Genomic DNA, 16164 nt, shown 5'->3' with positions numbered 1-16164 from the left:
TCAGCCATCTCCTGGACAGCAGGGCTCCATCATGCGTAATGGTGACTTGGGAAGACAAACGCCATCAAATGTCGCCCCCTTCCTTCTTCTTCCCCCAGCTGTCTATGCTGAGCATGACGTCATATGGTGTGGGATATCCCTGTGGTCAGTTGGGGCCAGCTGTCCCCGCTGTGTCCCCCCGCAGCTTCTTGTGAGAAACAGAAAAGGCCTTAGCTCTGTGTGAGCACTGCTCAGCAGTAACAAAAACATCTCTGCTATCAACACTGTTTTCAGGACAAAACCAAAACATAGCCCCATGCTAGCTACTGTGAAGAAAATTAACTCAATCCCAGCCAAAACCAGCACACAAAGGCAGCAAGGTAGCTCAGTTTCTCATTGCCTTTTCCTCTTCTGCAAAAAAGTCAGAAAGATAAATACCAAGCAATCATGCAAAATGCTCATAAGATCTCATTTTTTTGAGAGCAGACTGTGAAGGCACTGTCAGTGTTTCTCCCACTGCATAAATCTTGCCACAGAACCCACCATCATCACTTGTACAAACTAACACCAGGCTTGGTGAGCTGAAAAGCTTGTGGTAGAGTAACCCGAAAATTGAGTGACAGTGATATCTTTTCAGTGTTTGAAATGGGACAGTATGTACTCCCATGTCAGTGCTTTTTATATTTCTATGTATTTTGAAAACCATTGTACCCACAATGTTATGGAGGGAAGGGGATGTTACAACCTTAGATCTTTTTGAGAGCTGTTGCCTCCTGCTGAGTTCCTGCACGCTCTGGTCTCACCATCAGACTTCACAGCCCAATGTTGACTTGCCTCTGTGAGTGGTAAAGCTCACTATGTTAAGTTCAGAGCTCAGCAGCAATCGCCTGTAAGCAGAGGCAGCTCTTAATTTGCCAAATCCTCATTTGACTCCCTCAAAGGCTGATGTGGAAACCATACTTCAGGCTTATGACTTCAGGAGTTCCCATACTGTGGTATTTCTGGGCAAGACTCAACAGCACACTAAAAGTGCTGTTAGTATCAGTAGTTTTGTGATTGTTTATAAACACTCTGCTCATCTATCAGGCAGATTTTATTGTTTTAGGGGATAATAATCCAGAAAATAAAAAATAGACAAAAGTAGAGCTGACAATGAAACACAGAAAACCTGTTCTGGGTGAAATTTCTGACAGATCTAAAATCATCAGGACCCTGAGTCCAACCTTCAGAATGACACAGGGACTCTGACCAAAAGACAGGGCTAAAGTTTTAATGCCAAAGTCTGCAGTGACTCTGCAAATGCTGTTTAGTTTCTTTAAAACACGTTTCTGCTCTTGAAGCGATTCTGTAATGAATATTGTTGACTCAGTGAGGCAGATGTAGCCAAAAAATTCTTATGGTCTCTGACATAAGGAAGAGGGGTCCAAGAAGAGGAAGAGGGGGCACAAAGGTGAGACTGCATGACATCCATAATCCTCCAATTACCAAGCTGCTCATCAGTGGGCCAGCACTTGATGTGAATTACAGCAGCCTTCAGGGTCTTGCAGTGTATGTTGCCTGCCAGCAACTCCTAGGAGCCAGTCTAGAAATCACAAACCAGTGCCCCTGTTCTTCCTTCTTCAGGCCATGTGCCTTCTCCCAGCCAAAAGGAGGAGAGATGGCACTGGTCCACCTCCACCAGTGACTCTTCTTACATTGGAGACACTAACAAGGACAGATCTGTGGGGTTTACACAGCTTTCACTGTAGAACAGAAACCGAACGTTTGACTCCTGAAGATATCTATCTTCAGACAATACAATTCTTATTCTGAAGATGAAAGGGCTGCTGAGGTGCCTTTGATTGTTTTGGAAATTATTTTCACCAAAGAATGCTGGTACGTCTCCCAATCTGAATTAACAGCCCACCAGGACTGGAGCCAGGAGCGTTCCTCTAATAACAGAACAATGATATTACTTCTTATTTCACTTACGCCACAAATCACACAGCTTGATAGCTTGGAAAAGAAAAGTTGCTGGCACCCATATTTCATTTTAGTATGTAAGAAGACATCCACTTCATCTGAATTGTAAGTACAATAGTAAGTGTGAATGCTCTGAGAAAAGTCACATCGGTCACACAATGTATAACAGCTAGCTCTAGGCCTTAAGCCTGAAGGTGAAAATGTACATGAAGTACAGTTTCTTTTGTGATATCAGGAAGCCTATATTGATGGTTAACAACTTGTACTGGATTTTGTCATAACTTCTGAATAATCTTACTGACTACTTAATAAAATATTTCAGAGTGAGTAAAATAATAATAAAAGGTGCTCTCTGCTGTACCTTGTAAAAGTGAGTATTACTTCCTTCATGTGTTTAACCTACTCACTGATGTGTTTTGGCACTGAGTTTGCTACATTACATAATAGCATTTTTCAAAATAGAACGTTAAACACCTTCCCCGCTGCTTTCTTGAATAATACCTACCCTTCTTGACCATATTGGCACTCCATTATGGTCACTTTCGGCACAGAGGGCAAGATAACACACCATGCTTGTTTTGGCTTGACATAAAAATGTGTTTTCTTTTACCAACTTCATGACAAAGATGTGCTCCTCTGACTTACAAAATTTTTGAGCTGAGGATAAATCACATGGTCAGTATCTTTCTTAAGCAAGAAATGCTCCAAGAAGAGGGCACCTTTTGAGTGTTTTCTAAAAACAATAAGTCTCTGCTTCCACCCCACTGATGGATCGCTTTATATGTGAACATTTCACTTGTGGTGGTGTATTGGGTTTGTGTGGCAAGGTCTTGGTAGTGGGGGGGCTACAGGGGTGGCTTCTGTGAGAAGCTGCCAGAAGTTTTCCCTATGTCTGCCGCTGGCCAAGGCCAAGCCAATCAGCAACGGCGGAAGCACCTCTGGGATAACATATTTAAGAAGGAAAAAAACCTGCTGTGGAACAGTAGCTGGAGAGAGAAGACAAGTGAGAGGATGTGAGAGGTGCACGGTGGAGCAGATCTCCACCTGTAGCCTGTGGAAGACCCCACGCTGGAGCGGGTGGATGCCCGAAGGGAGGAGGCTGTGACCCCGTGGGAAGTCTGTGCTGGATCAGGTTCCTGGCAAGACTTTGTGGACCCATGGGGGGAGGAGCCCAGGCTGAAGCAGGTTTGCTGGTAGAACTTGTGACCCTGCAGGGGACCCATGCTGGAGCAGTCTGCTCCTGAGGAACTGCACCCAGTGGAAATTATGGACCCAAGCTGGAGCAGTTCATGAAGAACTGTAGCCTGTGGGAAGGACTCACATTGGAGAAGTTCATGGAGGACTGTCTGCCATGTGAGGGACCCCAGGCTGGAGCAGGGGGGAGAGTCCTTCCCTGAGGAGGAAGAAACGGCAGAGACAACGTGTGATGAACTGACCCCAACCCCCATTCCCATCCCCCTGCGCTGCTTGGGGGCAGTAGGTAGAGAAAACTGGGAGTGAAGTTGAGCCTGGGAAGAATGGAGGGGTGGGGGGAAGGTGTTTCAAGATTCAGCACTTTTTATCCTCCCCTACTCTGATTTTGATTGGCAATAAATTAAACTAATTTTATCAAGTCCTTATGTCGACCCACGAGCCTTCTCATCTATTTTCTCTCCCCTGTTCGGTTAAATAGGGGAGTGATAGAGTAGCTTTGGTAGGCCCTCGGCATCCAGCCAGGGTCAACCCATCACAGGCAGTCAAGGGCTTCATGAGCTGCATTGTCCCACAAGGATGTGAACACTGGAGTGCTCCCTGGATTTCAGCTCCGAGTCAGTGAATATTCTTGTGCCAAAGATGGACAAGGACACAAAAAACCCCCACAAATCAACAAACCCAGAGGAGCTACTTGGTTTCTCTGACTAGTCAAGTTCAGCTGGAGGTCCTTACACTAACTAGACAAGTCTTCAATAGAGGGGAAAGAAACTTTTCAAAGAACTAATTTTCCTGATCAGCATCACTCTGGCTTTGCTTCCACTGAGATTCAATAAGTGACTCCTCATTGAAACGCATTTCCTGAAAGTTGTCTGAAGCTTCAGTTTCTGAAACAGTAGGTGAATTTATTCACTGAGCAAGGGACATGTAGCCAACTGTCCCTGCAGACAAAGGAGCTCTTGACATACCATCTCTCCCAGTCTCACAGATCTGTTGAAAAGCAAGACCACAAGATGGATCTCTGTCGGTTACTCTCTTGGGGACCTCTGCAGTGAAAGACCCCTAACAGCTACGGCTCATTTCTTTCTGTCCTTTGCTAAACACAGAAAAACAAACATGTCATGTAAAATGGGAAATGCATGCAGAAGGCCCAACTTCTTTTGAAAGTCCAGATAGCTAAATCTGAAAGGCTGTGAAAGGAGAGGGGCTGAAGAACATCCACATTTGACCAACAGAGTTGAAGACAGTGCAACGATTCAGAAAGCAACCCAGGAGGATTCTTCACTTGGGACCTCTTGCACCCAACAAAGCACAGGATCAAGAGAAGGAAGAGGATAGTTAACATTACTTTCAAGTATGCCTACGCCACCCCTCTCAAACTGTGGTTTCAAGGTGATGCTGCCTGACTGACAGAAATGAGGAGGTATTTTTGCTACTGCTGGGCTAAAAAAATCGCTGTATTTGACCTTACACTACAGTAGCAACTGCTGATTTTACTTGCTTTTGGATCACAAGTTCTGACAACACACTACAGTTTTGATGCCCATGGCTCTCCTACTGGATTTTATTTCTCTCATGGTTTCACTGAAAGTATGGGTGCATATGTGCGTGCGTGTGAGCATGCATGCATACGTATGCGTGAGTGTTACATCCACTTCACATTGCAGGGTTTACAGGACTGCTGGTGGACGATCAGTCTGTCTGGATGAAAAGTACGCCCACAAATATCACATGCAACTAGCTGGTTCTGGGCGCTGATCCAGGCAGCCTCATTTAAAGAACCAAGATCATAGAAACCTTTGGCTGGAAAATTAAAAAAAGAAAGTATCAGCTTTCATTCTGGAGACCCACATTCAACTCTTTATGGAAAATATTTTCAGGAAATACCTGTTGACTGAGCCTTTCAGTTTAACCAAACCATATTGCTTTTGCAAATGAAAAAGCAAGAAAAGAAAGAAGCAAAAGAGTAAAAAATATATAAAAAAGACTCTGCTTTTTGTCCCAGGGGTGGAATTAAATTAACTTCAAACTGAATCATTTTGTATTGTATGAGAGCACAGAGAAAACATCATGCTGTGTGTTATGATATGCATTCTCAGCTAATTATTAACATCTTTGCATACATACTATTATCAGCAAATTTCACTTTTTGGCTTTACTTCAAGTTCTGTTTAATGAGCATGTGTTATCTGACCATGGCAATGGGCGGGAGCGTATCATACTTGAGAATATGCTCTTTGTACTGTCCTGGACAAGGGCCTCAATTTTTTTCCTGTTGAACTCTATGCAAGTTTTGCCAATATGTGGAGTAAAGCTTAGGTAAGCCTAAAACCTTGCAGACAAAACCTACAGTTCTGTTAAGCCACAACTTCCAGTGAGGTCATTGCACTGATGCATCTATTGTCATCTAAACACTAATCCAGTCTTACCTTCAGTTATTTTCCACTGCGGGAAGACAGACTGCTCTGAAAGCTCAGGAGCATTCTTCAAACACTCACATCACATGTATTTTCAAGATTTTATTTGAGTATAAAAAAAAATATTGTTTACTTTCACGTTGAAATGGATTTTGCCTTGAAATGGACTTTCACATATTGTTGTTTCAAACTGATCTCCAAAAAAGCCAGGTAGGTTGCTTAATACCTGGATTTAGATCTTAAAAGTTTTCATTTGAAGTGCATGTAGAAAAAAAATCTACCTGGCTCAATTTGAAGGTGTATTTGCTTCACCCTTCTGAAAAAGTATGACAATACTCGAAAATACTAAAAACCTGTTTTTGTCTTTGAAGTGTTAGCAGCAGACAATTTTTAAAAGAAAAGGGTTTGTGCATTTAAAAATATTCCATGGTTTCTGTCATTGGCACATGATAGAGCTCTTCATTAAAGGCCCATACAGTTTTAATATGATTCATATCCAATGGTTCACATAACCACAATAAGCCTTAGATCTCTTAATATGCCTGTTCCTAATGTTCTTTTTGTTAGAAGAGCAACCAAGTAGTGTTTCTTTTCTTGGCTGAGACAAATATCCCCTTTGCTTGCAGGAAATGAATGTGTATTTTTTGTACTTTGGAAAGTTTATTGAATATAAAAAAAAAAAAAAAAAAGAGAAAGAGAGATTACTTTCTCCTTGCAGGCATGTGTTAGGCATTCCACAAACAAAACACTGTGTAATCAGGGCAGCGGTTGTCTTCCCGTGACACCTCAGTTTTCAGAAAAAGATTTATGTAAGTTATAAAAAGTTTTATGTAAGCAGTTAATATTTCTGAGCTTTTTTTGAACATTGCCTGTTCCATTCAACAACAGGGGTAATCCCTCCTCCCTAACTTGAGAAACTGTGAGACATGCAGTACGTGTATGTGGTCTCAAGGTCAGTTATAGCATTTACCAGATGATCGAGAGTAAGTCTTACGGAAAAAGAACAACACTAAGATTATTTTTGTGAGGCCAGGAGCATGAGGCAACTGCAGGGGGAACAACAATTTTAGCTCAAGCTACAGAACTGATCAGACTTGCATCAGCAGGCATTTCGGGACAGATGCTGGAAGCAGGTCAGTGTCCCCTGGGGAACTGTGGGTACACAACACTTCACAGGAGATGTGCGGCGCCTGATATGACTCATTGCGTAAATGAGACAATTTTCTGATTCATATCTGGGAGCCTTCTGCTGGATTGTTCTCTCAAAGAGTGGTTGTCTTTCTGCTTCCACTCCTTCAAAATAAGAATAGTGTATTTCAAAATAACCTGATTTGTCCTTTTGCATCCTCCTCTTTCAGATGGAATTCTCATTTTCTCCATCTTTTTTTACCACACACAACATGTGATAATTAAAAAGAGCTTAACAACAAAAAGAGAAAATACAATAAAAATGTCTTCTGAACCTATCTTTTACTGCAGATTTAACTCTGCTGCTTGGCATCTGTTAACCAAGTCCTGATTTGATATTGTTTGAGCTGCAATTATTATTATTTTGAACAGCTGGTTAGTGTTCTTAAGTGATCCTGCTTCTGTGTCTTCTGGGGACATATCTCTTTGTACTGCTGTAAACTAGTCTAGTGTATCACTCTTTCACAGTGAGTCGTAGGAGAATTTGTCTGCTTTTCCAGACATTAGGGGAAGGTGCAGGAAATTTATGGGGAATATAAAAAAAAAAAAAAAGTGGGCGAAATAACTGCTTGTGTGCAAGTGGTCCAAACTTGGCCCAAAGTAGCTCAGACGAGCTGGCAGGACCAGGGCAAGCGTCCAGCTGAAAGGGTGAAATAACTTCATGTGGGAATGGGGAAGTCCTGGGAGCAGCTTCCAGGCAAAGCTGGATAAGATTTCCTTTTGGTCCTACAGTGAGCATGCATCCCTGGTCTACATATAGGAACCCAGCTCTGTCGGGTGCTGGAGATCATCAGTTTTCATTGATTTAAAGAAGTGGGATCTAGGCATCTTACAAAAGAGGAAGCACAGCACAAACACAAATAATTGGCAGAAATTGAATGTTTCTTTTATACTATGTATATTTTTTCCCCACTGTGTTTATATCATAATGTCTCACGAAGAAAGCTTCTAAGGCTTGTAAATAAAAAGGGACCAATAACATTCAGTGGATGCTCATTGTAGAAGATACTGCAATTTTATCTATATTTCAATAAAACCCTGAAACTTCAGTATATATTATAGGTAGGTTTTTAAAATACTCTGTTTTCTGCTAGTCATCATGCATCTAGTATTGTGTTTCTTGTTTTACCACAGAACTCCTATTTTCGAGGCCACTCAGTGTTTGCCACTGCTAAGTGTTAGTGTCAGGCTTTTTTCACAAGCAATGCTATAGGTGTAAAACCTGGCTGAAGTACCTGTCCTTAAGTTGCCTGAAGGGTATTTTATTTTAATGACTGTACACGTCAAGTCTGCACATTATTCCTGGATGCTTTTGCCCATTTTAAAATATGCCTTCCTACAGCATTGAAAGTAGTAAAAAGGTGTAGCTGTGAAGCAGGTTGCTAATCTTTTTGTGGTTTGATGCAGAACATACTGACACATAAAGAGAACTCTCCCAGGAGGCATATCCCACAAGGCAACAACCACTTTTACTCCTCACAGATACAGCACAAAAGGAGAACAGGATACTTAACAGAAAGCTTAAAACAAGCTATGATGTCTACCTTGTCTTCAGAATAAAATGGAGAAAGAAGTACTTGCAAGCCATTAAGCTATTGCTTAAAATTCTTTTCTTTCTTCCACTGTCTGCCTCCCATTTCCTCACTTGGTCTGTAGCTTACCTTGTATGGGACTGACTTCAGGCTTTTTGGGCTCTGGCCTTCTCGAGAACTTGGGTAGCATGTCATTCTCCTGGTGCCATTTTTTTAGGCATTGTGGCTCATGGATACTAATAGATTTTGTTCCGTACTCATGGCCACATATGTAACAAATCACTGTTGGTGGCCGTCTTATCACTTGTGCCTGCAAATAACAATTGTGAAGAATAAAAATTACTGTTTTCAACATTGATTTTGAATCAGAACAACTTTAGGTGAAAACAATCATGTAGATTAAGAAACAGATTCATATCTGTGAAATCAGTGTGTTTCTTATAGTTTTGTCTGGATTCAGTCTTGACGCTTGTCTGAGATACTGCCTTATTAACAGGTCACCTGGAACAGATAAGCTCCTTCTGCAGACGTCAGGCTGAAAATTCCTGTGTGTCACCTAAATAATACTTAGCTATGTAGGTTTTAGCTCTTTTATTTTCACACCATCAAGTTCATGGAAACGCTGAGTCTTCACATACAGAAACATCCCCTCTGCTTGATCAGGTTTCTGCAGCACAGTGTCCATCTTAAATGTTGAAGCCTGTTTTTATCTACCAAACAAAGCAACACAGAAAGCAGCAACAGAAGCTTCCTCAGCTGAAATGCTGATTTCCTGTGCAGTAGCAGAGAAAACCCATCTCCAGAGAGAATACAGTTAAAGCGATGTGTCCAACCTTAGCATCTCTCTTAAGTTGGACTGTGAGGGCAGCTGTCTCACACTTGTGATGGTGATGAGGAACTCCTAGAAAGAGTTCAGAGGAGAGCAACTAGGATGATAAAGGGACTGGAGCATCTCCCCTATGAGGAAAGGCTGAGAGAGTTGGGCTTGTTCAGCCTGAAGAAGACTGAGAGGGGATCTCATCAACACATACAAATATCTTAAGGGTGGATGTCATGAGGACGGAGTCAGACTCTTTGCAGTGGTGCCCAGTGACAGGACAAGGGGCAATGGGCACAAACTGGAAGATAAGACATTTCAGTTGAATATGAGGAAAAACTTCTTTACTTTGAGGGTGACAGAGCACTGGAACAGGCTGCCCAGGGAGGTTGTGGAGTCTCCTTCTCTGGAGATATTCAAAGCCTGCCTGGACAAAGTCCTGTGCAACATGCTCTAGGAGAACGTGCTTTAGCAGGGGGGTTGGACTAGATGATCTCCCGAGGTCCCTTCCAACCCTTGCCATTCTGTGATTCAGTGTGATTCTGTGATCCCTAACCCTGCGTTACTTCTGCCACAGATCAGTTTGCTGGTGGCATTCGTGGTCTTTCAGGATTAAAACTGATCCGGGATATTTCAGGATAGGGGGGAAATAGGAACTGTTGCTTGTTTATCCCAAAGGCCTCAGTGTGAACTTCGCCAGTGACTCTGGCAAGGGCAGAACTGGATTCTAAGCAAGTAATTGTTTCTGCATGGCAGATCTGCTTTTGTTTGCAGAGAAAAACAGCTCAACAGAAGAAAAAAACTCCTCAACCCCAAACCCCACGAATACATAATCTAAGCTTGAAAATATATAATTACTGTGGTATTGCAGATTATGGACTTGACTGTGTCCTTAGGCACGTCCTGCGCTAGGCGTGGTGTCAGTCACAGCCCTGCTGCAGGAGTAGCGTAAAAGCGTGCTGCAGAGACCATGCTTGGAGGTGCGCTGGTGGGTCCCACAACTGCCAGCGCTCCCTGCACTCCTGACTGCAGGGTACCAGTAAGAGACGAGATATTCCCTGCTCTCCTAACGGCAGAGGGACAGCCATGCCAGACCAAACATGGGAAACCTTTCTCAATGAAACAAGGGAGGTGGGGATTTCAATTTTCCCTCTGCTGCTGTGTAAGACAAAGCATAACCTGTTCCAGTATTTATGACTGTCTCTGTCAGCCCATCAGTGTGTTCAAGAAATTCTGGGCAGCTCTTCTCGCATTTATACTGCAGTCTGAAAATTTCATTAGTGAACAATCTGCATAAGCTTTCTTTCCTGTATCACACATGTAAACTCAATTACATGAAGAAATACTACTCTGCAAAGTGTATTTTTGCTGGGAAAAGTTGGACTTTATCTGGAAATTTCTCACAGATAATTGAAATATACCTTATCGGAAGACAGTCATTCCAAGGACATTTTCATCTTAACTTTCACATGGAATTTTCCTAGCTGTCTTTGAAAACAAGGTATTTTGTATATATGTATATATATAACCTTCTCTTCCTATTCATGGCTGAATATAGCAACAGCTGTTTTAAGAATGCCCTCTAATTTTTCATTATCAAGTTTTGCCTACTTCCTCACTTCAGCTCTTGAGCTAGACCTTGTCTGATTTGGAGATAAGGCTGGGTCCAGACACAGAGTCTTTTGAGGGCAGTGTATTTTTCTTTGTAGGCTCTGGAAAGCTTTAAATAAGGATACTATAGTCTAAACTCTTGAAGTCAGGGGATTCATTTCAGTGTGTGTGCTTCTTATAGGTAAGCTTATAGCATTTTAGAAATGGTTTTCTAAAAATACACTAGGTGTAAAAACACTGTGAACATATTTTCCTCTCTAGTTGTCATTCGTTATGTTCCTGTCATTTGGTAAAATAGATTGTTTATTGGCTGAAACTAGGAAAGAGCAATTTGATTTACATTCAGTGTGTAGGGACTCTTTATATATTACAAGACTAGGAAAAAGTAATCCTAGCACAAATTAAAATCATGCTTACTTAGCCTGCACTGTCACAATAATTTCTACTGTATGGGGCAGTATAATAGAAACAAATGTATAGCTTCAAGAAGACTTGAAGTCCCCATATGGGACAGGTGAAAAATCACTTAAAAATTAAATAATCCCAATAAATTTAATAGATGCACAGAAATATCAAACATTTTTTATCTTAGAAATATTTTCCTAGTGAATGGAGATAACTGTTTAGCTCTGACTGCTTCATTCAAATACATTACACTTGTTCTAAAGTCATTGCGATGCCCTACTATTAAAACAGCTGCCAGACACCTGCAAGACAAAAGTCAGTGATTTCCATCCAGTGCAATCTGGGTATATTTCCACAGTTCTGAGATCGCCTTTTTGGTAGTGTCACCTGAAAACCTAAAGACTGAATGAGCAGTACTGTGATCCCTCCAGATGCCAACAGAACGTTTATAGGTGGGTTTTGTGTTGTGACTGAGCAAAACCAGGTCTGCAGCCAAACAGGGGTTTCTGTTTTGCAAAGTTATCAATTGGGATTCCTTCATAACTAAATCCTATTTGGTGAAAAAAATGTTTGAGGAATCTTTTCAAGTAGAGATGTCTCTGTTTTATAAATTCCGCAATTGAAAACTGTACAGAAAAAAATAGAAGAGACCAGAATTAATTAAAAGGAGTTGGATCACTCTAAGGATGGAATTATGTTTTCCAGAAATTTGAGTTTGAACCATCTCCACACATCAAATTATACACAAATCCTTCTCTGCAAACACACACATATTAAAAAGCTGAAAAATAAAACTTGAAGGAGAATATCCTTACAATTGGTAGTAGCAGCTCTTTTGTTCTTTAATTGTGGAATCTGAAGTACGATAAGCTTTATTTGGAATTTCTACAGCTGATGATACTTATTCTTCATTTCTTTTTCTCTTCAGAGTGTGCCTATCCCAAATGTCACATCTGGAGGCCTGCAGTTTGAAACTGAACTATTTTTGGAATCACCACAATTTTCCAACCCAAACTACTCACAGGCCAGTGGCTAGTCTGTCTGCTCACTACTTTGTTTTTCACTTTTAAAAAGGGTTGTAGGGAAGGTCTGTTCCTGAGGATGTGTTGTTATAAAAATACCTACAAATACCTAACAGTGCAGTTAGGCTTTCCTCTGGTGTCTCAGTATTTTCTTTTTTCTCCAAGACTGCTAAATATGTCTGTGTGACCATGAATGAAGTTATTTAGCTCAGAGGGCTATGCAGCTATGTATTTTCAATAGACCTGACATTACTTGAGGTTAGCCCCAGGCTGCTGTTATGGTGTTACATGAGGTCAAATCCTCCCATACTGCACAAAACTTTTAATTTCTTCTTAAGTACACCCAATAAGACTGGCTCCCAAACACCCCTCCACAAATATTTGTCATCCAAGACTGCACACACCCCTCCCTTTATTATTTGTTTAATTATCCATGTATTTTAATGGGAGGAAGGGAGGCCTCCTACAAACACTTAGCAACAGCATTGTGTTGCATGAAAGCAGCCCTTTCCATGCGGTTTGCATAAGGGACAGGGACAAGCTGTGGCATGGCTCTCATGACCGTCCAAAGGTGCATTTCACAGCCCCCTGGAGCGCTTTCAGCCCCAGCCCTGACACAACAGCAGACTAATGTTAGGACTGGTCATATGCCCGTTTACGACATTTTCTTGAACAGCAAGGTAATTCTGCCAGATGATGCAGGTAATTAAAAGATTTTACTCCACTGGAAGCACTAGAATATCCCATTTTACTCCTGATGTGGTATCTGTTAAAAGAAATACATCAGTATGATGAATATAGTATTTGTGTAAAAGCAGAAAGGCAGGAAGCCAAATCATTCCCAATGATAATACTAAGTTTCATTCAAACCATCCATTCGTTGCCCATTCTCATCTAACTTCTGATATTTGCAGATACATTTGTCAGTATTCTCCTGTGAAGATGTTCAAAACTGCTGCAGCCGAGGCAAGTGAAGCTTGTCGTTGGCTTCCCACCTTCATTAGAATTACACACCATCTGAAGCAGTTTTCATTTCTACTAAGTGACTAGATGACTGTATGCTAGAGCAAGATACATGATCAACATTTTCGTGTTACACAAGTTTTCAAGACTTCTGCTGTGTTAAAATGCGTTACAATATAGTACAGGAAGATCACTGAAGTCTTATTTATAGGTAATTAACTTGATAAGAAGAAAACAGCAGATGGCAGCACCAGATGCTAGTGACACATCTGATAGGATTTAAGGATCAGCATTATCTGTTGTCAAAAAAACTGTAACGTATATACCCACAGCAAGTCATTAACACTCACACACAGCAGACATTTTGGTCTATGAAAGAATAAAAAACACACTCTGCTTCAATGCAAGTCTGAATTTCAGTAGTTCCAGACATCACTTCCATTGTCTGGGCTATCACAGAGAATCCAAAACAGAATTTCTGGGCTGATGTGATCCTTGAGAGTCCCTTAAGCACAGGCTGATGTTAGTTTTACACAGCCAGACATGATTAACTCAGATGGGCTCATGCATTCTGAGAGCGAGGACAGTTAGTGGGAGAGATGGCTTACAGAGGCTGCTGAGTCTCCAGCTCTCAAGGCACTTAACGCCGAACTGGTAAGTGTTTGTCAATAATGATACTGGTCTAGTCGATCCTGCATGTGCTAAGGGAGAGAGAGTTCCAGGACAGAGGCACACAGGCAAACACGGTCGATGTTGTGAACTTAAAGTGCCCTTCACATGGTGTACCACCAAATCAGCCAGATCTTTATTTTTAAAATCAGGAAAATCCAGCTTTTTAATTTAGGACATCTCTCATTGCACAAACTAATTCCACAGCAGCATTACGTTCTTAAGTACACTTATATAAGCATTGTGATTTTTTTCAGATATTCCTTCCCTCTGACGTTTTGCTGAATCAGGAACTTTAAATGGCTACTTAAATAATTCACTGTCACAATGAGTAGGTCTGTTAATTGAGACATGGGCTGCCCCAAATTCTTTCCTGCCAGGACCAAAGCAGACGGCCATTTTGCTCCACTACTGGTATTTTTTAACAGAATTAATAAGCAGCTGAGTAGCTCATAAGGTGAGCAAAATTAAAACCATATGCTGGAAGAAGATGAAGACTGTAAAAGAGCCCCAGACCTTGTCCCTGCTCATAGCAAATCTGCAGTCCTTCCGTGAGCCTAATGCTTTCCAACATCCTTCAGTGTGCGGACCTTTCAAAACTTTCAACTGGAAGTTGAGACCCTCACACAGAGAATTAAAAGCTATGGAAAAGAGACTTCCTTTGACTACTTCGTAGAAGCAGTCTGCCAGCCCTGAACATCCCCTGGGATCACAGGAATTTCACTCGTTCCATTCCTATCTCTGCCTTTAATGCGTACCTCTACACAAAAGGACAGCTCTAAAAATAATAAAATAAAGGACCTCACAGAGGTAGAATCCGTCATCCCTTCCTGAAAGTCATCATTAATAATAAAGCCCTTCAGAGTCAATTACAAACTGCAAGCTGTACAGCCTCGTTAGTTCTGCTGCAACTGATGAACTGTAACTGCTTGGAAGTAAATGAGGAAACCTGTTGTTCACACAGAAGGCAGAACAGATTCGGACACATTTCATTCTGGCTCTGCAGAGCTCACAGAAGTAAAAAGTGGTAATAATATTGTTGTTCAACAAGTCAGCAGATGTGACTGAATCCACACAGGGAGCAGACATGTTGTGCAAGAAGGCAACATTTTTACAGAGTCACTCTCAATGCCAAACCACACTCTCAACTTGTTTTTTTTATGACAATATAACTATGGACATTCCCCCCCTCTCCCCCAGCTTTTTTTTTAAACATACAGAATTATGTGTGACGGACAAAACTCTCTGCCTCATACCCATGCCTTTCATTGAGCAACCCCCTTTAGAGCAATGCCAGTTCTTTGGTCAATGGTACAATGTAGTGTAACACAACAAGAACATCTCCTTTCCTATAGTTATAGATGCACCTGTGTAGCACTTCAAACGGTTTGTGGGTTATTTGAAATTTGCTGATAAAAGACCTGAGGAGTGGGCCTGATTTGCCAAAATCTATCAATTAGTGGCCTCAACTAGCATAATATAAAAATGTCTCATACTGTGTTTATTCTCATGTTTGTTAGGGTAATGCTATTATCTCCATTTTATTCAGTGGCTGGAAAACTGAAATACAGCGTGCTTTGACTTTTTAAAAGTTTTTAGAAATGCTCTGCATAGCATTGCATTCCTTTGATGACTGAGAAAACTAAATCCCATTTTCAAACATAATGTAGGCAACCAGGAGTCCAACTCTCACTGAAAAAAAAAAAAAGGCTCTTATTTTAGACGTTAGGCCTAAATTTAGACATCTTTTTACAAAACTCCTGGCCAAAAGACAGCTTGTGCAGAAACAAATGCAGAAAAAATATGCCATTTTCCAAAACTTTGTGTAGCTTTTGGATAATGTGAATCAGCTTCTTTATTCTTGGATCTTGAATCAAATTCAGTGGAAAGAAATGTGCAGTCTTATTTATTTTGTTGTTGTTATACTCAGAGTTGCTGCCTTTGAACATGCAGTCCTCCGTAAACTTGTGTTCCACACCAAGTTTAAGAATAATGGTAAAAAATGAAAATTACTGGACTGCTTACAAGATAATGAAACATTGTATTTCATGGTAACTAAATGAAAGCACCTAATAGCTGCTAAAACATACAACGTTCAAAGCTTACCTAAGCTGCTCAACAGAATCTCCTAGGAAACCATAGCACACAGGAGTCCCTTTTGGGGACATAACTCTCACAGGATCACAGAGCATGTGAACCTAACTACTCCTTTTCAACAGGAAAATAGAAATAGGAATAAGTACTTTCCCTTATGCACACAGTATTCCCCTTTCCTTTACCTACTGTTCAGCAGAGAAATATTTGCACAGAGCCAGAAGATCCTTCTGAAGGAAAGTGATTTTAAATCTGATGGGAACCCAGTCTCCCCTGGAGTGCCTAACATCAAAATGCATCCACACCATTTCACA

General features: G+C 41.2%; 1 protein-coding gene across 1 annotated transcript in view; it reads right to left on the bottom strand.

Moving 5' to 3' along the window:
* Positions 1–4777: 4777 nt before the first annotated feature.
* LOC104124241 (zinc finger protein 474) overlaps positions 4778–16164 on the bottom strand; it is a 12075-nt gene continuing 688 nt past the window's right edge. The window contains exons 2-3 of the mRNA XM_035892093.1: positions 8399–8579; positions 4778–4935 (exon numbers count right to left, since the gene is read on the bottom strand). Of these exons, the coding sequence (XP_035747986.1) occupies positions 4778–4935; positions 8399–8579 (339 nt within the window). The remainder of the gene's footprint in view (positions 4936–8398; positions 8580–16164) is intronic.

This window comes from Egretta garzetta, unplaced genomic scaffold, assembly GCF_000687185.1.
Source record: "Egretta garzetta isolate BGI_Z169 unplaced genomic scaffold, ASM68718v1 scaffold473, whole genome shotgun sequence".
Classification (NCBI taxonomy): domain Eukaryota; kingdom Metazoa; phylum Chordata; class Aves; order Pelecaniformes; family Ardeidae; genus Egretta; species Egretta garzetta.
This window is presented reverse-complemented; position numbering and strand designations above follow the sequence as displayed.